This window comes from Homalodisca vitripennis, chromosome 5, assembly GCF_021130785.1.
Source record: "Homalodisca vitripennis isolate AUS2020 chromosome 5, UT_GWSS_2.1, whole genome shotgun sequence".
Lineage (NCBI taxonomy): Eukaryota > Metazoa > Arthropoda > Insecta > Hemiptera > Cicadellidae > Homalodisca > Homalodisca vitripennis.
In genome coordinates, this window is record NC_060211.1 from 112,059,549 (window position 1) to 112,077,500 (window position 17,952).

The 17,952-nt window shown below is 32.9% G+C and overlaps 1 protein-coding gene across 1 annotated transcript in view; it reads left to right on the forward strand.

Annotated features, from left to right (window-relative positions):
- Window positions 1-262: 262 nt before the first annotated feature.
- Window positions 263-17,952, forward strand: part of LOC124363584 (probable ATP-dependent RNA helicase DDX23) — a 30,382-nt gene continuing 12,692 nt past the window's right edge. Inside the window, exons 1-5 of the mRNA XM_046818840.1 lie at window positions 263-446; window positions 5,898-6,130; window positions 8,153-8,297; window positions 9,591-9,754; window positions 17,863-17,952. The exon at window positions 17,863-17,952 is cut by the window's right edge and continues 118 nt beyond it. Of these exons, the coding sequence (XP_046674796.1) occupies window positions 5,901-6,130; window positions 8,153-8,297; window positions 9,591-9,754; window positions 17,863-17,952 (629 nt within the window). The 5' untranslated portion in view covers window positions 263-446; window positions 5,898-5,900. The remainder of the gene's footprint in view (window positions 447-5,897; window positions 6,131-8,152; window positions 8,298-9,590; window positions 9,755-17,862) is intronic.

Here is a 17,952-nt window from a genome sequence, read left to right on the forward strand (position 1 = left end):
GCTCGATAAGATTTCTCTATTAGTCGAGAGTGACACAAGATAGTGCCATTTTTGGGGAATATTTTCTTTATACATTGGGGATCAAACTTAAAAAAATCCATTTAGCGCACCTGTAAGACTCCGTGTAATAGGTTGCCAATACATGTATTGTATTAGCTAAGAGGGCCGCCTTATTATATTATATGCGTATACTTTTTTTTACCACTCGTACCGACTCAATATAACTTTCGGTGGGTTGGTTATCATGGACCACCACAGTACTTCGTATTCAGCTTCGTCTCTGATACGTTATTGTTATGATTTTTGGAATTAAGGTTAGCTACTAGTTTTATTAAATCCGTGAATTAATAATTGATTGTTAAAACATTGGTACTTTTTGAATGTACTCTAAAAAGTGTTTGAGTGTAGAGTGCACTGTTTAAGTACGTTATTTTGGTGACATAAAGGTAAGTAGATTGTTATTCTCTGACAAATGAAAATAAAAATATTTTAATTTTCAATCCTTTGAAATAATCTAGTCATAGAGGCTTATAAGATTCCCAACTATTTTATAATCCTAATTGTGTCAGGGTATGGTATGTAATTAAGCGTTATTACACACCAAAATTGTAGTACCCTGTATTACATGAAGTATGTAAGTATGTATTAGGCTATACATAGATAAAAATTGAATTTAGGTACTATCTTGAGTGGTGTTTTCTCTTTCTACCTGAAGTGCGAGTGCCACCAAACTTCGGGGTAGGGTACGATAAGCGGACCCGGTTTTTTATATCGAAATTGACAAACAATATTACAGCCATTCTTTTATAAAAGACACCTCAGTATTAAAAAATGAAATAAATTTAAAGTTAGTTTTTAAGACATATTTATGTTGTAAAATACTTTAATTTACCAAATCCAAAGAAAATAGTTTAATAGAAGATGTATATTTATTTTTATTCTAGGTTAAAGTTGCCTGTTGATGAGACAGTCTACTAATAACAATAATCTAGTTTTTTAAAAACAGCTGATTTTTACCTAGTGTATAAGTGTTTCTCAGATTTGAGGTTAGAGAGAGGAAGCTTGGACATTTTACATAAAACTTGAGCTGAATTTAAATAAACTTGGTAAGTAAACAAGTCCTTATTTCCAAATAATTCTGACGTATGTCACAGTGTCACATACGTAACAAGAAAACATGAAAAAGTTTAAAAACTGCATCTCATCTAGAATGTTGACATGGATAACATTTTGTAAAAGTAAGGTCAAGTTAATGATTGTTAATATGATATTTTTTATTTTATTTTAAATATTATTCCTTTGGCAAGTAAACTGTGTTACGTATGTGACACATCAAAATGTTACGTATGTGACACATTAAGTTATGATACAAAAACTGTCAATTTGAAGAAGGAATTAACTTAGGAAGTTAGTTAACCTAGCCTATCTACCAAGTTAATCTATTTTATTTGTTTATTTTAAAGCCTCCCAGACTGATTTATGTACAAAAAATAAAAGGTTTGGCATAATGATAAAGTTTATAGTTTTGCTTGTGTTAGTGATGATTTGAAGCATTGTAAGAACTCTGTTTGGACATTTATAAAAGTTCTTGTAAAAGAAATTAATCAAATAGCTCCAGAAGTAAAACATTTACATATATTTTCTGATAACTGTGTGCTGTCCAATTTAAAAGCCGGTACACTATGTCAAATATTTGTTTTGCAGAGGAAGACTTTGGTATTGCAATGAACTGGAATTCTTTTGCTTTCCAGCCATGGGAAGGGGGCTGTAGATGGTATCGGAGGGATGGTAAAGAGGATTGTATGGAGAGCAGTAAAGGTCGGAAAGCTTTTGTTAATACCCCATGAAGATTTCTACAGAGTGACATTGGAAAAATGCAAAGAAATTCGGCTATTGTTTGTTTTGAAAAGGAAGAAATAGATCATAATAGAAAACATCTTGAGGAGAGATGGGGTAAAATTCATCAAATAAACTGGTATTCAAGCAATGCACCACTTTCAAGCATATAGTGATCACAAGATACTGATTAGCAGGACATCAAAATCACTCATGCTTAAAGTTGACATTAAGAATGAAGAATATGACGCTACAGAGACTGTCAACCCGACGACGGCTACACTATGAAGATGCTTACAGTGATGAATCTTATGATGATAAGTATGAGAGTACTGGAAAATGCACAGATGGAGACAGATGAAGAGCCCATTATCAAACACTGATAGAAATGTCCTACACCCAAATCCTGGTGACTTTGTATTAGTGAAATTATTAAGTAATAAAATGAAAGAATTTCGCTACATAGCAGTTTGCCAGAGCAAAGTAAATGAAGATATTGTAGTCACTTTCTTGAGAAAGTATGGGGAGGATACTACACTGTTTAAAATTGATGAAAATGATGAAAGGCTCGTGGCTACTAAAGACATTATCCGGGTGTTGGAACAACCTAAAATTAAAAACCGTTGAGTTAGTGTACTTTATCAGTTTCCAAAAACTGTACATGTTAAAGAAGTGTGACTATGTTCTGTTAGTTTTTACTTAGAACAAAAGTGTACCCAACTTATTTAAAAATTAATATTGTAGAAAATAGTTATAAGGAGCCTTAATATACAGTATATGGGAATTTAGTACCTAAGTTTTATTGTAACGTTTTCTATGTGAATTGATAACAGTTACCTAATTTGTTGGTTCAGTTCAGTTGTAAGGATATCACTTTTACATATAATAAGTTGTTATTTTTATCATAAATAGTGTTCTTGGTACTCTAGTTATACTTGTCACATACGTAACAAACAACCTGTCACATACGTAACAACAAATCACAATTTTTAACAAGTATTCAAAACATGTTGGTACATTGATTAATTAAGAGTTGTACGTAAATATTAATTAGGAATGCAATTAATTTATTTTAAATTTTTATCGAAGGAAAAAATTAACAGAATTTTACCATTATGTACCTAACACTCTAAGGATGAGTGCCTTTCATGTCACAAACGTAACAGCCATAAAAACATGTATTGCTTGGAAAATAATAAAAATTTTTGTGCCCAATTTTGTATACTTTTGAATTAAATCACCTTCTATACACTGAACTGTGATAAATGTATGTATATAATTTTACTTTATTTATATTTCACCATAAATGTGTCTAAGTGTCACATACGTAACAAAAAGAATGGCTGTTTACTCAATCATAACCATTGATATAATCAATCAATAATAATTAATTATTTTGAACAATTAACTTAAATAATCTTTTTCAACAGCTGTAAACACTCAAATAATACACGTAACGTAATATTTCACTTTTACATAAGTAACATTTGATGGTATTTATTTACAATACCGTGACCATGAAAAATGGACTTTTTTCATGGGTTGGGCATTTATAGCCAAGTATTATTATCACAGGTGCATATAAACTGGGGGGAAAGTATATTATTGTATTATATTGATGCCTTTTGGGCATTATTGCGTTAAGGATGGAAAATAACCGACAAAATTTTGTCGAACAACACTTGGAGGGTTAAGGATCAGGGGCATCACGTGATCTGGGATTCGACTTTTGCAAGCTCGAGTTAATTTTTTTTTCTAAAAGAGCAAGCACTGCGCAGCGGGCAGGCATCGTTGACAGGATTAACGTACTAGTCAGCATCATTTCAGTAAAATTGCCAGAGGTACTGTCAAAAACAGAGTTTTCAGAGGATTTCAAAAAATCGTAACTCCTTTGATTTTCGTTGCCGACGAATTTTTTCTTCACTATTGTTTTCAGGAAAAATTGTAGTTTTCAGGAAAAAAAAATGAACATACCTTTCCATGGTCACGTTATTGTAAATTGATACCCATTTTGATTATTAAGAATGGCAGTCAATTTTAGAAAACTACACAACATTGCTTTGAAAGATGATAAGACATGTTTTTCGTTGCTTCAACATGTAGGACTCGTACCGAAAAACCCATTATGTGAAATTTGTTGGAAAGAAACAAATGTAACTATGAGAGGAGCAAATATGTCTTCAGTTTTCCTAATTTTGGTTATAATAGTTTGTTTGATCACTGTTAATATTAAATTGGTAAATCTTAAGCTCAGCGACTACCGCTCCGATCGCCGTAATTTTTTGCATTCTAACACAGGTTAACGTAATTTCACCGAAAAAAATAGTCCCGATTATCGCCGTAGCCATTTACTCCCCCCCCCAAAAAAATTTTTTGAAAAAATAAAATTAAAAAAACCTGACTGACAGTGCATTTATTCGTTTTTTTTTGGTGTTATTAGTTCGTAGGGCACGTAATTGCACCGAAAAAAGTAGTCCCGATTATCGCCGTAGCCGTTTACTCCCCCCCCCAAAAAAAATTTTTGGAAAAAATTAAATTAAAAAAACCTGACTGATAATGCATTTATTCATTTTTTTGGTGTTATTAGTTCGTAGGGTAGTAGTCCATGTACTAATTCTAGTATAAACTCGTCTTATCTTATCAGTAATAAACGCGCGCCGCTTATCTTTTGCCTGTAATGAAACCTGCGTTAGTTCTGTCTGAGTGTTGTGTGTGTAAGCAGTCATGCGTGATCTGGGCTTGGACTTTGCAAGCTCGAGTTAATTTTTTTTCTAAAAGAGCAAGCAGCGCGAAGCGGGCAAGCATCGCGTGATCTGAATTTTGAATAGGCAAGCTAGGGTCTTTTTAGCGTGTGACAAGAACCATCGCAAGCCATGTCAATAACTTCACTAATTATTCCTTGTCCATGTGGGTTTGTTTGTGTACGTCTGGCGGTCAATCGAAGCCGTCCTATAGATCACGTGACCCGTCCGGCCAATCGGAAACCTTCCTGTTTGTCACGTGGCTACTGTCAATTCATCAAAACGTCCATGGTCGGCCATTGTTTTTAGTTTGATAGTCGAAAATCTTGTTATTTATGTGTTTTGTATTGCCAACATTGTACTGCCGTAAAACTGGTTTTTATATGTTAGCGATAATCGGGACTATTTTTTTCGGTGAAATTACGTTAACCTGTGTTAGTACGAAAAACCTTACGGCGATCGGAGCGGTAGTCGCTGATCTTAATATTTACCATTAAATTCACATTTTAATTTAAAACATATGTTTGTTGTTGCGGACTATAGATACTTTTATATCGATTGATAGTCTAGGATTTGAGATGGGAATATTAGGTATCGATGATTACATTTTTCTATATAAAAAACCGGGTTCGCTTATCGTACCCTACCCAAACTTCGTAGTGTTTTGCTGCCGCATCTTAGCTAGTTAAATTTATTGTTTAGTTGATTTTGTGGTATTTATGTGGTTAAAGGCCAGAATATTCAAGCAAAATGTCGTTGTTATTAACATATTCTGCTTATTCTCCTGAACAAAAATATATATGGTTTTAGAGAGTGGAAATCACAATTAAATTTATTTTTTAATAATTGAAATTTAAATGGAAATTTGTGGTTATATATGTGTACTGTGCTTCTTGTTATCTATGTGTGTTATTGTTATCTGCCGGCTGTTAGCTTATTTGAGCGTTCTCTGGTCAGAAGAGCTTAATTAAGTAAACATCAACCCCCTGTGCAGTACCATTCACAATCGCTTCTGCTATTCAATCACAATACATTAATTCTAATACACATAATTAGTTATGAAAGTTATTTACGTGATTGACTGCAGGTTACGTGAGTATTTAAAATATTAGGAAATTAATTTGATTCCTTCTAATAATTGGTCATTTTGTTTTTTTCAGACTGAGAATATGAGTTTGTTGTGTGATTGTGTGTTATTTTTAAATCAAGAGTATAGCCTATTATAAATTAAGCATTCAGTAAGAAATTAGGTGGCTTATATAATTTTTATTATATTTACAAGTAAAATCATTTTGTCATTTTCATGTTTGTTTAATTTAGAAAATGGGACTAGAAAAGAAAAGTGTTCGGAGGAGTCGTAGTCGGGAAAGGGATAGAGAACGAGACAGAAGAGATAGAGATAGAGAAAGAAGAAGGTCAAGAAGCAGATCGAAGGAAAGGAGAAAGGATGACCGTAGAAGGAGAGAAGATGATGATGTAAAAAGAGACAAACCTAGATCTCGAAGTCGCAGCAGAGAAAGATATCGTGCAAAGGACAGGAAAGCGTCTCCACCGTAAGTGTATTAGAAAACCAGGTTTTGTAATAAAAACTGTAGTGTCAAAAAATGTTCGTTGTGAGTTTTTAAAAACCAGACATTCTGTTTATAAATGAAATTTAAAAAATAATTCATCCAAAATCTATTTATTCATAGATGTGATGTGTTTTGGATACTTAGAAAACACTCACTATATAACCTTGCAGAAAATACCAAATTTAATTTATATTTAAATAAAGTAAGCTTTTCAACAATAGTCATAACTTTCTAAAATATTGAATTCCAAACAATCCAAACATTTGGAAAAGTCTATATTAATGTAGTAAATTTTAAAGTGTTATACATAATTTTAAAGATAGAGTAAAGAAAATACAAATTTTTATATTTTAACCCTTTCCTGGTCAAGCACCAAGGCACTTCAACAGGGAACCAGATTCTAATAAAAAGTTCAAGTGCCTTCAAACAATACTTTGTGCTGCTTTATCAATACTCATTGCGTAGTGCTGCTGCCACTGTATGGCTTTTAGAACTACTTAAATAACATGGTCTATTAGCAGTAATTTCTTATTCACTGAATGTTTGTGTGTTTCATGCTACAACCAATAAATAATAATGTCTGAAATGTTTTCTACTTTGCTCCATTAATATTATGATGTCTTTTTGTAGAATTCCTTCCAACTTGTGCTGTTATTTTAATTAATAATATTAATTTCAATAAATATTTTAAAAACATGATGATGTTTGTTATTTTTATATAAAGATACAAATTAATTTGTTATTTACCAAAATCTCGTAAGCATAATAAGTTTTATAATACAAGTTCACTCACAGAAAATAGCAGTTTTCAAATGAAATATCAAAATTTTTGAATTCTGTAAGCTTTATGAACAGGGAATGAAAGCTGTCTTCTGTAAAGATAACAAACTGTATTTCTATCAACTGCACTAGTGTTAACTGAAAACTGGTAAACAGGAAATATCGCAGTAAGACCTTTTGGTGAATACAAGCCAAATTGTATACAAGCTGAAAGAAATGATTATATAAAGTGTGAATTTGTATTTACTCTGTATATTCAGTTTATTCATAATACCATCTTCATCTCACAATACCACAAAATGTATGACTAAAAGTTAATTTATATACTAACATAACTTTTAAACCTGCTGTACCGAATAACCCATAACATAAATATTGAATAAAAACGAATATAATAATCCTAAGATTAGAATTTATGTTAAGAGAAACATGCTACAAGGTATTACACTTAATAAGTAATACTTATTTGTATTCAAACCCCAATCTCTTTATTTGACACATTTATATACACTAGACTGTGATGTATTTTATTAAATTATAGTAATTATGCACAAATAAATTAAGGAAAAAGCATCAATTTGCTTTATGAAATACTTATTATAGTAAAAAGTACGAACTATTGTATATTGGTTTTAGTGTATTGGGTTTACATAAAACTAGCTGTTTCCCGCGGCTTCGCACGCTTTTCATAAGTTTTGCCTCTGTATGAGCACTTCTGGTTCATGTGAATTATATTTCCAACGTCGATGTATAGTTTGACTTGATGTCACGATCAAGAAAATTTGTCAAAAGTGTATTGTATACGTACATATACTTTATTATAAAGTGGTCTCCCACTCAAGCTTTAAGTTCAACAAAAAATGTATTTTAAAAACAAATATACATTGTAACTTAGCGCCTTCAAATAGTGTTTGACTGTTTACGTATATGTATCTATCTCGTAATTACAGTTTATAATGTGCAGGCGCTTCGAAAACTTTGAAAGCGCCTCCTAGTGGCGAGTTACATCAATGGGCATAGCATATAAACCTTCTCCGTGGAAAAATACATACACATACAAATTTTCATAATGATCGGACACATAGTTCACGATTTCATAAAGGACAAACACACAAACAATATATATATATATATATATATATATATATATATATATATATAGATTAAATGTTGTAAACAATTGTATTAAAAAAAATAATGTTTGTAAATTTTATGTGTGTTTAGCCAAGTTCCAGTTAAAAAAGAAGATGAGCTTACTGTTAAAAAAGAGGAACCTATAGAAGAAGAACCACAAGTGATTAAAAAAGAGCCTCTTTCCCTAGAAGAACTATTGGCTAAAAAACAAGCAGAAGAAGCTGAAAGAAGCAAGGTTTGTGAAAATAAAATTAGTGCAATCATTTTAGGTTTCATAGTTTATACAAGATTCACACTACAGTGTGAGATATCATTGCAAGCCTGGCCGCTTTGGCAGTTACCTCACCACACTTCACCCCTCATTTCAATAGTAATTTTGTAGCAACTATGTATTAGAAATGTTGATGCTGTTTTCATTGCTTTCTCAATATGTTTGTGCACAAATGTCTGAAATCATTTTGCAGGATATAATTTTTCTCTAAAGCCTCAAATCTCCCCTAAAATTTAATATTATTTTGTTCTGATCAGAAATGGTAGAGAATTTTGAAAAAATGATTTTATAAAGAGACCAGTTACCTTCTCAGCCTTATTCTACTAATTTAAATGGAATACTGGCCTCTGGAAGGAAATTAAGGGGGAGAACCAGTACAGTGTACAAGGTTGAGACCACTGATAATGTCTCAGCCATCGTGGCTCTCCCAAACCAAATTGTTTGAATTTTACTATTCCAAATCTCTCCTTCATTTGTTGTTTTAATTTAAACATTTCATGGTTACAAGCCTAAATACAACATCCAGTGTCTGTGTTCTTTAAAAAAAAATAACTAAAATATTGCTGTTTGATTTATTATAAAAATTGAATTATAATTTTATTTGTGTCAGTAATTAACATTTGTTTACTGTAGTACTTGGTGGGTATTAATATATTGGTAGGTATTTGTTGAGATGCAGAAATGTTATATTACAAGATTAACCAAAAGTACAGTGGTTGGACCTAATTATTAAAAGAATGTTCAATATTTAGATGATAATTGATGTAACAGTTGTCTGTTGCTGAAAATTTTGATAGGTAAGTTTTTATGTCATACTTGAGGCTTTGTTGGAGTTTACTCTAATGTTATTGTTTGGTTTCAAGTGCACGTTTCAGTTTTGAAGCCTCTCTGCTGTGTGTTCAGAGCTGAGTTTCAGTTTTTGAATAATTTTGTGTTTAAATTTGTGCCTTAGGTTTTCTGTTTGGGTAATAGAACAGATACAAACTGTTGAATATGTTTCGTAGTTGATAATACCTAACCATGGTAAGTGTCTATAATAATAATTTTACCTTTTCGTTATAAGCATGACATAACTCAACAACACAAAATATCAGTCATAATTAAATTAACAGATTTAATATTAAGTAAATAACAAAGTAATATAAATAAGACAATTTTTTGGATTAATTGTAAGATGTTTACTAATATCAACTAGTTTTACTTATAATTCCTCATTTTCATCTGTCAGGAGGTTAATATTCGTATATTTGTGTACAGCCAAAATTTCTAACAAAGGAAGAAAGAGCAGCTGAAGCATTAAGAAAGAGACAAGCAGAAGTTGAAGAAATACGGAAGAAGCAGGATGAAGAGAGACGCAAAAGGGATGATTTTGCAAAAGAAGCAACCAAGCAGAATGATGATAGGGGACGTGAAGAGTTTAGGTAATAAGAAGTTTAGTTCTGATACTATTTCTGGTTTTATGTAAAAATTGTTTTCAATATTATATTCTTCTAGTACTGTTTTGATTGCATATGCTGTTATATATGGCATCCAATAGTATTAGTCTCACAAAGCAATTACAAGATGAGGCACAGTTTCATCCCTAGTGTTGTGGTTTGTGTAGTTCCTGCCCTCTCATGTGTTAAGTGTGGTGAATGATACAATTTTGAAATTGTGAAAAAAATAATGATTTTACAAACAAATGGATTATTGGACTCTTGTAATAAGAATTTTGGATTTTTCAATAACTTAGGACATTTTTGTATTTAGAAAGATAATAGGTTTAAGATACCATTAAATTATGTTTGTTTCGTAACGTTTAATGCTTTTCTTTAACTTTTAACTTTATTAGACATATTTTTAAACTACCATAGCCACAACTTGTGAATTGTCACAAAACTAAAAGCAATTCCAGGTTAACAAAGAACATAACTTTAGTTTTATACCCTATTTAGGTATATGGTTTTTTTATATGTCTTATTTAATATAAAGTGCATTTAACCCATTGTGGGCGATGAAAAACCTTAATACGTGACACCCAGTGGCCAGAGCTATTTACAGCGGTAGGCAGTAGGCCGCTCCATTGCGGCTCATATATTGTTTACTTGCAAGAGTTTTAACTGCACTATTTTAAAACATATTTTTATGTAATACTATAAGCATTTATTTATTTAGATAAGTACTAAACTAATATACTATAATAAATCTATACTAATGAATAATATACTAAAATATTTGTCTTACGTTTGTTAATGGACACTCTGAAGTAAAAAATATCCAAAGACAAATGAAATAGAAACGGTAAAGTAAAATTAAAACTTGAACTTTATTTTTTCACAATATACACACATTCAAAAAACACTATATACACATTATTCATCTTTTCAGTAGAGCAATTTTGTATAGTAGACTTTGAAGCATTCACTGTCTACATGTGACAGCACGTTGAAGCATTCTCAGATGAACGCAGTTTCAATTTTGATGTGCAAACTTTGCACTTTCTTTGTTTATCAATATTCAGGGGGAAATGAGCCCATGTTTTTCTCTGCAGTTGAAGAGGATCTTAACCTAAAGTTTGTCCTGTTCGTCCTGGTGATGTTCTGTGTGGAAGCTGTGACGACAAAAGTAATTGCTTAGTAAGATTTATTCTGTAGTCTCTGTAATGTCTTTTCTCTTTTGGTACTGGGGGCTTTACCTTGTACACTGCAAAGGAGTGTGGCCGGGTCAAGCAAATAAAAAAATCTTTTTATACGCCTTTTATTGAGTGCCGCGTGATAGGAAGACAGGATAACATTTGTTCCATTTTTTCTACACCGAACATTCCATTGTTGTAATCAGTCAAAACTTTTGCTTTACTTTTTCTTCAGCCCCGTGTTTTCTTTTCCGAGTACGTGTTTCTTCAAACAACAGATCAGTGTGATAAGTAGATAATACAACATCTTTGTTGTCTATCTACATAATTGCCAAAATACCATTTGATGACCTGTACACTGCATTATTTTTTTCAAGATCAATTGTTTTGAAAATTTCAGGTATGCCAACTCTATTTTAGAGCAGTTTCAATAGCGTGTATATTTTGTTTCCAAAGCTCTACAAAAAGCAAGGGCGGAGACATACCAATTGTCCAGAAATACGAGGGGGTACCCAAAAAAAACCGGAATTATTTTATAAAAATTATATATTATCAAATTTTTTACAATATGACCTTATCTCCTTTAAAATAATCTCCATTAAAGCTAATACACTTGTCCCAACGGTATTTCCATTGATCCAAAACATTTTTTGTAGTCATCTTTAGAAATGGCTGCAAGCTCGAGCTTCGTTTTTTTTCTTAACCTCTTCAACGCTGTCAAATCGTTGACCTTTTCAAGCCTCTTTTCATGTGTGGAAATAAAAAAAAGTCACATGGAGCGAGGTCAGGCGAGTAAGGTGCGTGGGGCAGCGGAACCATGCCGTTTTGGCTAAAAACTGCCTAACTGAGATGGCTGTGTGTGCCGGTGCGTTGTCGTGGTGGAAGAACCAGTCTGCCACAAATCGGGTCTTTTCTGGCGAACACTGTTGCGCAATTTCCTTAAAATCTCCAAATAAAATGTTTGGTTGACAGTCTGACCTGGAGGAACAAACTCAGAATGAACAATGCCTTTAGCATCAAAAAAGCAAATCAACATGGTTTTGATGTTTGATTTGACTTGCCGACATTTTTTTGGACGAGGTGAAGATGGCGACTTCCATTGGCTTGACTGTTGCTTCGTTTCTGGGTCATAACCATAGCACCATGACTCATCACCAGTAATTACCTTTTCCAGAAAATCGGGATCATTTTCGAGATGTTCTTTCAGAAGGCGGCAAGTTTCAACTCGATGTGCCTTTTGATGGTCAGTCAGAAGTCGAGGAACAAATTTGGCAGCAACCCTTTCCAGTCCTAAATCTTCTGTTAAAATTCGCTGAACCGAGCTCCAAGTTAACCCACTACTCTCTGATAGTTCCTCAATTGTCTGTCGACGGTCGGTGAGCACAAGTTCACGAATTTTCTCAACATTTACGTCCGTTCGAGAGGTTGATGGACGTCCAGAACGAGGTTTGTCTTCAATCGACATGTCGCCATTTTTAAATCGAGCGAACCACTTGTAGACCTGAGTTTTCCCATAGCATCATCTTTGTAAGCTGTATTCAACATTAAAATAGTTTCTGCAGCATTTTTACCAAGTAAAAAACAAAATTTCACAGCTGCACGTTGTTCACTTAAACTTGCCATGACAAAAAAACGAAACAAGAACAAAACAGGGTTAGCGAAAACAGTCACTACGAACGAACAGAATGCACTAGGACAACGGAACTGGGGTCACTGAGCTCGCAATGGGTTGCGCGACACACGCCTAGCGGCAGGAATGTGTACTACACCCTGCCGGCTACCAGCAATACAATTCCGGTTTTTTTTTTGGGTACCCCCTCGTACTTTATATCCCAGGCCAAAGTAGGGCTGCATCAAATTCAGAGTTGTATTAGTACAACTGACTCACTTGCAAGAAACTCTTCACTAAGTTATTTTCACCAATGTAAATTTTGAAAACTGAACAATAGCCAGAATTTTCTTTTCAAATCTTATAAATTTTTATACCAAATCTCGCTCTTTTTTTGGGGTTGAATTGAATATAATTCAAGTGAGATCTAATTTGTATGAGTTTGTCTTTTGGGTTGCATTCCACTGATTTATGATAAAAGTATAAAAATCTAGAAATCTATCCCTAAGCATTTTTTGTTTGAGTATATTGGGGTCTTTACTATTTATGTAGTGGATCAATTTATTTTTCGGTGTGGTTTTCTTACTTGGCTCATTGCAATCAAACAAGGGCTATGTACGTTTTCAATTCATCTTTAGTAATACAAGTCCAATTTGCGTCACTTTTTAGGGTTTTTCTAGAAGGGTCATTTATTACCTGAACAGCATAATCATTGGTTTCCTGAACAATAATTTTAAAAATTTGTCGAGAACAGCGTAAATACATCTTGTTCAATACATTTGGAATCCAGCCTCTCAGATAAGTCAAGATCAAGCAATGAAAGTTGGTGTAGCAATGAAAGTAATGTTTCTTTTTGTATTCAGAACTTCTTGCCAGTATAAAATGGATTCTTTTTCTTTTGATTTGTTATTTTAAGTTCGACAATATTTTTTTTATCGTCCTAACTATGGAACTTTACAATTTTTTTCTTTTTAGTTTCTGATTTTAGCTTTTTACAATTTATAGAAGGCAAATGTTAATGAATATTTGGCAATAAAGTATCAACAGAGACCAATTCAGTCTCGAGGCTGCTAAAATCCAAATGCAGCCTTTCAGGTTCTTCACTGACAGAATTTAGTACTGGATAATTATTATAGTCATTACTAGTCATCACTAGCCTGGCTAGTGTTCCAGTGACTGTTGTATGATATCTAGATCAGAATCATACTGAATGTCAACCTTGCCTGAAGATTCAGGTTGTTTGTCTCTTGAAGGTTTGGCACAACTCGGGATTGTACACTAATATTCTAATACAAACACAAACTAATTCATTATCAAACAAATATCACTGTCACCATATTCTCCATCACTGCAACTTTCTAATAATAATCTGTTAAGTTCTGAAGAACATAGATTATGGCCTATAGTCACCTATCAACAAATGCAACCGATTGCCATTTATAACAAACAAAACAAAGTGAAAGTAAAGATCAAATAAGTAACAGCTGATAGGATTCCAGCTGATATTATTTGAAGGCTACTACTGCGAAAACAATTTAGTGCCAAATCTAACATTCTAGTGGAAAAGGCCCGAAATAAATAGTAATTGCTAAACAATGAACAGAGCCACAACGCACGTCTTTCGGTGTTTTGTCCACTGAAGGTCGAAGGTGTTGTAGCGCATGTATTTAACCCCCAATGAGTTTAGTGATCTAGACAATGCAACGGTTTTACTTCTTTTAAACTTAATTACATTTTAAGATTCAGGAAAAACACCTTAGAACATATTTGTTATGAAATAATACAGTTTATGATCTTAGAATTCTATAGTAATAAATGATAAATAAACAATTAATTAAATAATACGGCTCAACATGCATTGAAAACTACATAACTAATATCCATTGTGCTTGATGTGGTATGTATTAATTCAATTCAATTCTATCTTTATCAGCACATTGAATTTGTAACATAGTAGAATAATACAATAGGTACTGAAATAAAATCAGTATATTTCACCTATATAATTTATCAGACTTTGCTGCAATCCATCTGGGAGCTGCCGGCGTAGTCTGTGAGTTAGGTGGCAGGTTATTAAACTGTGCCAGTTTTCTTTTTCATCTTATTCTAAAACCTTTCAAGTTATTACAATTGTAATGATGATGTGGTGATTTAGATGTATAATGCAGTTTTGAATTACATACAGGAAAATTAACAGGCTTATCTTATATATATAAAAAATCTTGAGTCACGATGTATGTTGCCAATAAACTCCAAAACGACTGAACCAATTTCAATCAAATTTCACATGTATCCGTAATTTAGTCTAACTTAGAAGATAGGATAGTTATTATCTGAATTATTCGCTTTATGTCGTGAATATAAACGAATAAAATGAAGAAAAGTTTTCAAAGCGCCTGCACATTATAACCTGCAATTACGAGATAGATAACGTATATTAAACAGTGAAACACTATTTGAAGGCGCTAAGTTATGATGTATAATTGTCTAAACTAAAATTTTTGGTTGAACTTAAAGGTTGAGTGGTAGACCACTTTGTAATAAAATACATTATGCATGTACAATACATTTTTGACATATTTTCTTGATCGTGACATCAAGGTAAAATCTACATCGGGGTTGGAAATATAATTTACTTCAACCAGAAATGCTCATACGCGGGCAAAACTTACGAAAAGCGTGCGAAAGCCGCGGGAAACAGCTAGTAGACTATAATAATTTAGAAGATTCTGACAGTAAATTTAAAATAGTCTTCACTCAAGAAGAGTTCCAAAATCTAGGTCTAACTAAGCCTTGGTGAAAAATGTTGATAAAATTGAAGTTATTCTTCGAAATAGGAATCAAATTATAGATCCCAATGAATATAGGCGTAAATGATTATCCTATTCCTAGGATTTGAAACAGGCCTAGGCCTGTATTACAATGGCATTAAAAAGTATTGAAGATTATGCCATTCAGCGAGAATTTATAATTGTGTTTGTAAACCTAAAATATCATAAGTAATACAGAACATAAAATAAATAATGCCATATCCTAGTTATATGTTACATAGATAATATCGAATCCAGCCAAAATTGCCCCACTCCCTAAGAAAAGTTTACGATCAGAAAAAGTATAAGAGGATAATAATTTTAAAGCGTACCCAGAAGTAGGCCTCAACTTGCACAGTCAAATATCTTGTACAGATCACAGAACACATCAGCAGTGTACTGCACTCAATCCAAGGTTTCTGAATTAATTTGTCAGCATTGTCAAATCAAGTTCAGAGTTATGATTTTCCTGAGTCCAAATTATTGTGGTGCTGATAATTTGTTTATCTTTATATAATTTTCAGTTTTACTGTAGTGGTGTAACTAGTACTTGGCTTTAGGGGGGGATGAATCTGATTTAAGAGCATACCACACTAGTGGTATATAATAAATCTGAGTAAATATAAAACAAATTAATTAGATGAGCTTATTTAAAAGTAAAACATTTATCTGCTGTATTCCAGACAAATTGGATTGCTGTGATAGGTATGTTTTTAAATTTTTAATGCTTTAGGGTTTATATCTCTCTCTCACATACCCACCTCTTTGTTATGCCAATAGTTTGCTGTGAATAACTCTCAAATTTAACTTTCCAATGTTACTCAAGATTATACTAAATTGGGCTTGGGAATAGGCTTTGCTTCACTTTCTAAGCCGAACAGTAACTACTTTATAAATTTGTTTTCCACTGTTTGAAAAAATTGATTTAAATATAGAGCATTACGAATAAAGTATCTTTTGCTATATATTCATTTCTGATGATTACAAACACTGTAAAAGTATTCCTCTCATACTTCCGTAGAGTTTCCTACCTCATTCTGACAATTCCCTCTACTGACTAATGACCTACCAACTCATCAACAAGGAATCTGTCAAACAATAATGTATGCAGATGAAACTGTCTTCACAACCGCAGGAAAAAATAAAGAGCAAAACATTAATTAACACAGACAAAGCCTTTACGGCTACTAAAGAATACTGTGTTCCTAATCACTTGGTCCTTAACAAAGAAATAACTGTCCAAGTAGTCTTTAAAACCAAAGGCAAGGATCTAGATATAGGAATAACTGGTATTTATCTTAAAACTAATACAAAGCACCTTGGCATTGTAATTGACTCCAATATATCTTGGAAGCCACATGTAGACCAGCTGTGCAGGAAACTCTGTTCGGGAACCTATTTTCTGCGTAGACTCAATCAAGTATGTACTCCAGAGGTAACACTTGAACTGCTTACTTCACCGTTCTTGAGTCTCACGTAAGATATGGCATAGCATCTTGGGGTGGAATGACTTCGGCAAATTTAGAAAGAGTCCTCATACAACAAAAGCGTGCTGTTACATGTCTTACGAGTCTTGGATACAGAGAAAGCTGCCGAACAGCATTTTCCGAACTTAAAATTCTAACGGTGGTGGCACTGTATACACAAGAAGTTATCTTGCATACAGTCTCTACTCGTCTAAAATCAAGACATCTAGATATACACCACAATAACATGAGACATGCTACAACTTTGTCTTACAACCTCATCACTTAAATCTTTTCAGCAAAAAACCAACATATGCTGGAGCGAAGTTGTTTAACCTTCTGCCAGAAGAACTGAAGAATACACCTGCACAATTAAAGTAGCAACTGACTGACTGGCTGATAAAGAGACCCTTTTACTCAATAAGTACACAAAAAAGATAATATTTGTAATAATTAACCATTATTGTAACCACATGACGCATTATTAATCTCCAAGATTATGCGAATGAAGAAACTTGTCTATTGTCTGTCATCAGGCAATTTCAACGTGGCTGTTGCTTGGATGGGTGACCAACTGAGTGAACCTGTTTTTGCAAGCAGCTCACCTACCCGGTCATTGATGGTGGTTCGGATTATCACCTTTAAGCCGTTGGTCACAGGTTAAATATTAGAGAGGGCTTCTTAGCCCTAACTTTGTCTGGTAAAAAAAGATATTCTTTACTTTATTGTATGTCAAAATTTTTACCAGTCAGAATTAGATTAGTCGATCAAAACGATAAAGTACAGCAGATTTTTGAGCAGCTGTGTCTTAGTTGAAGAGTATTCTCTCTCTTGTGACAGTGACTTCAATCAGTTACTGTACAAACATTATAGCTCAGATTATAACTTTATGTTTTAGATCTCATTATCATGGAATATCGTACAGGAGACTACAGATTGGTTTGTAATTATGATAAAGGATAAAATCAGTTTTCGTATTTAGTATTTTTATGTAACTTTAAAAACAGTTACGTTAAAATAGTTAATTTTTCAGACGTCCAAGGGATCGTACTACAGTAGAAGACAAAGAGTTGAATAAGGATAAAGAAAAAGAAGGAGAAGCTATCAAAGAGCGATACCTCGG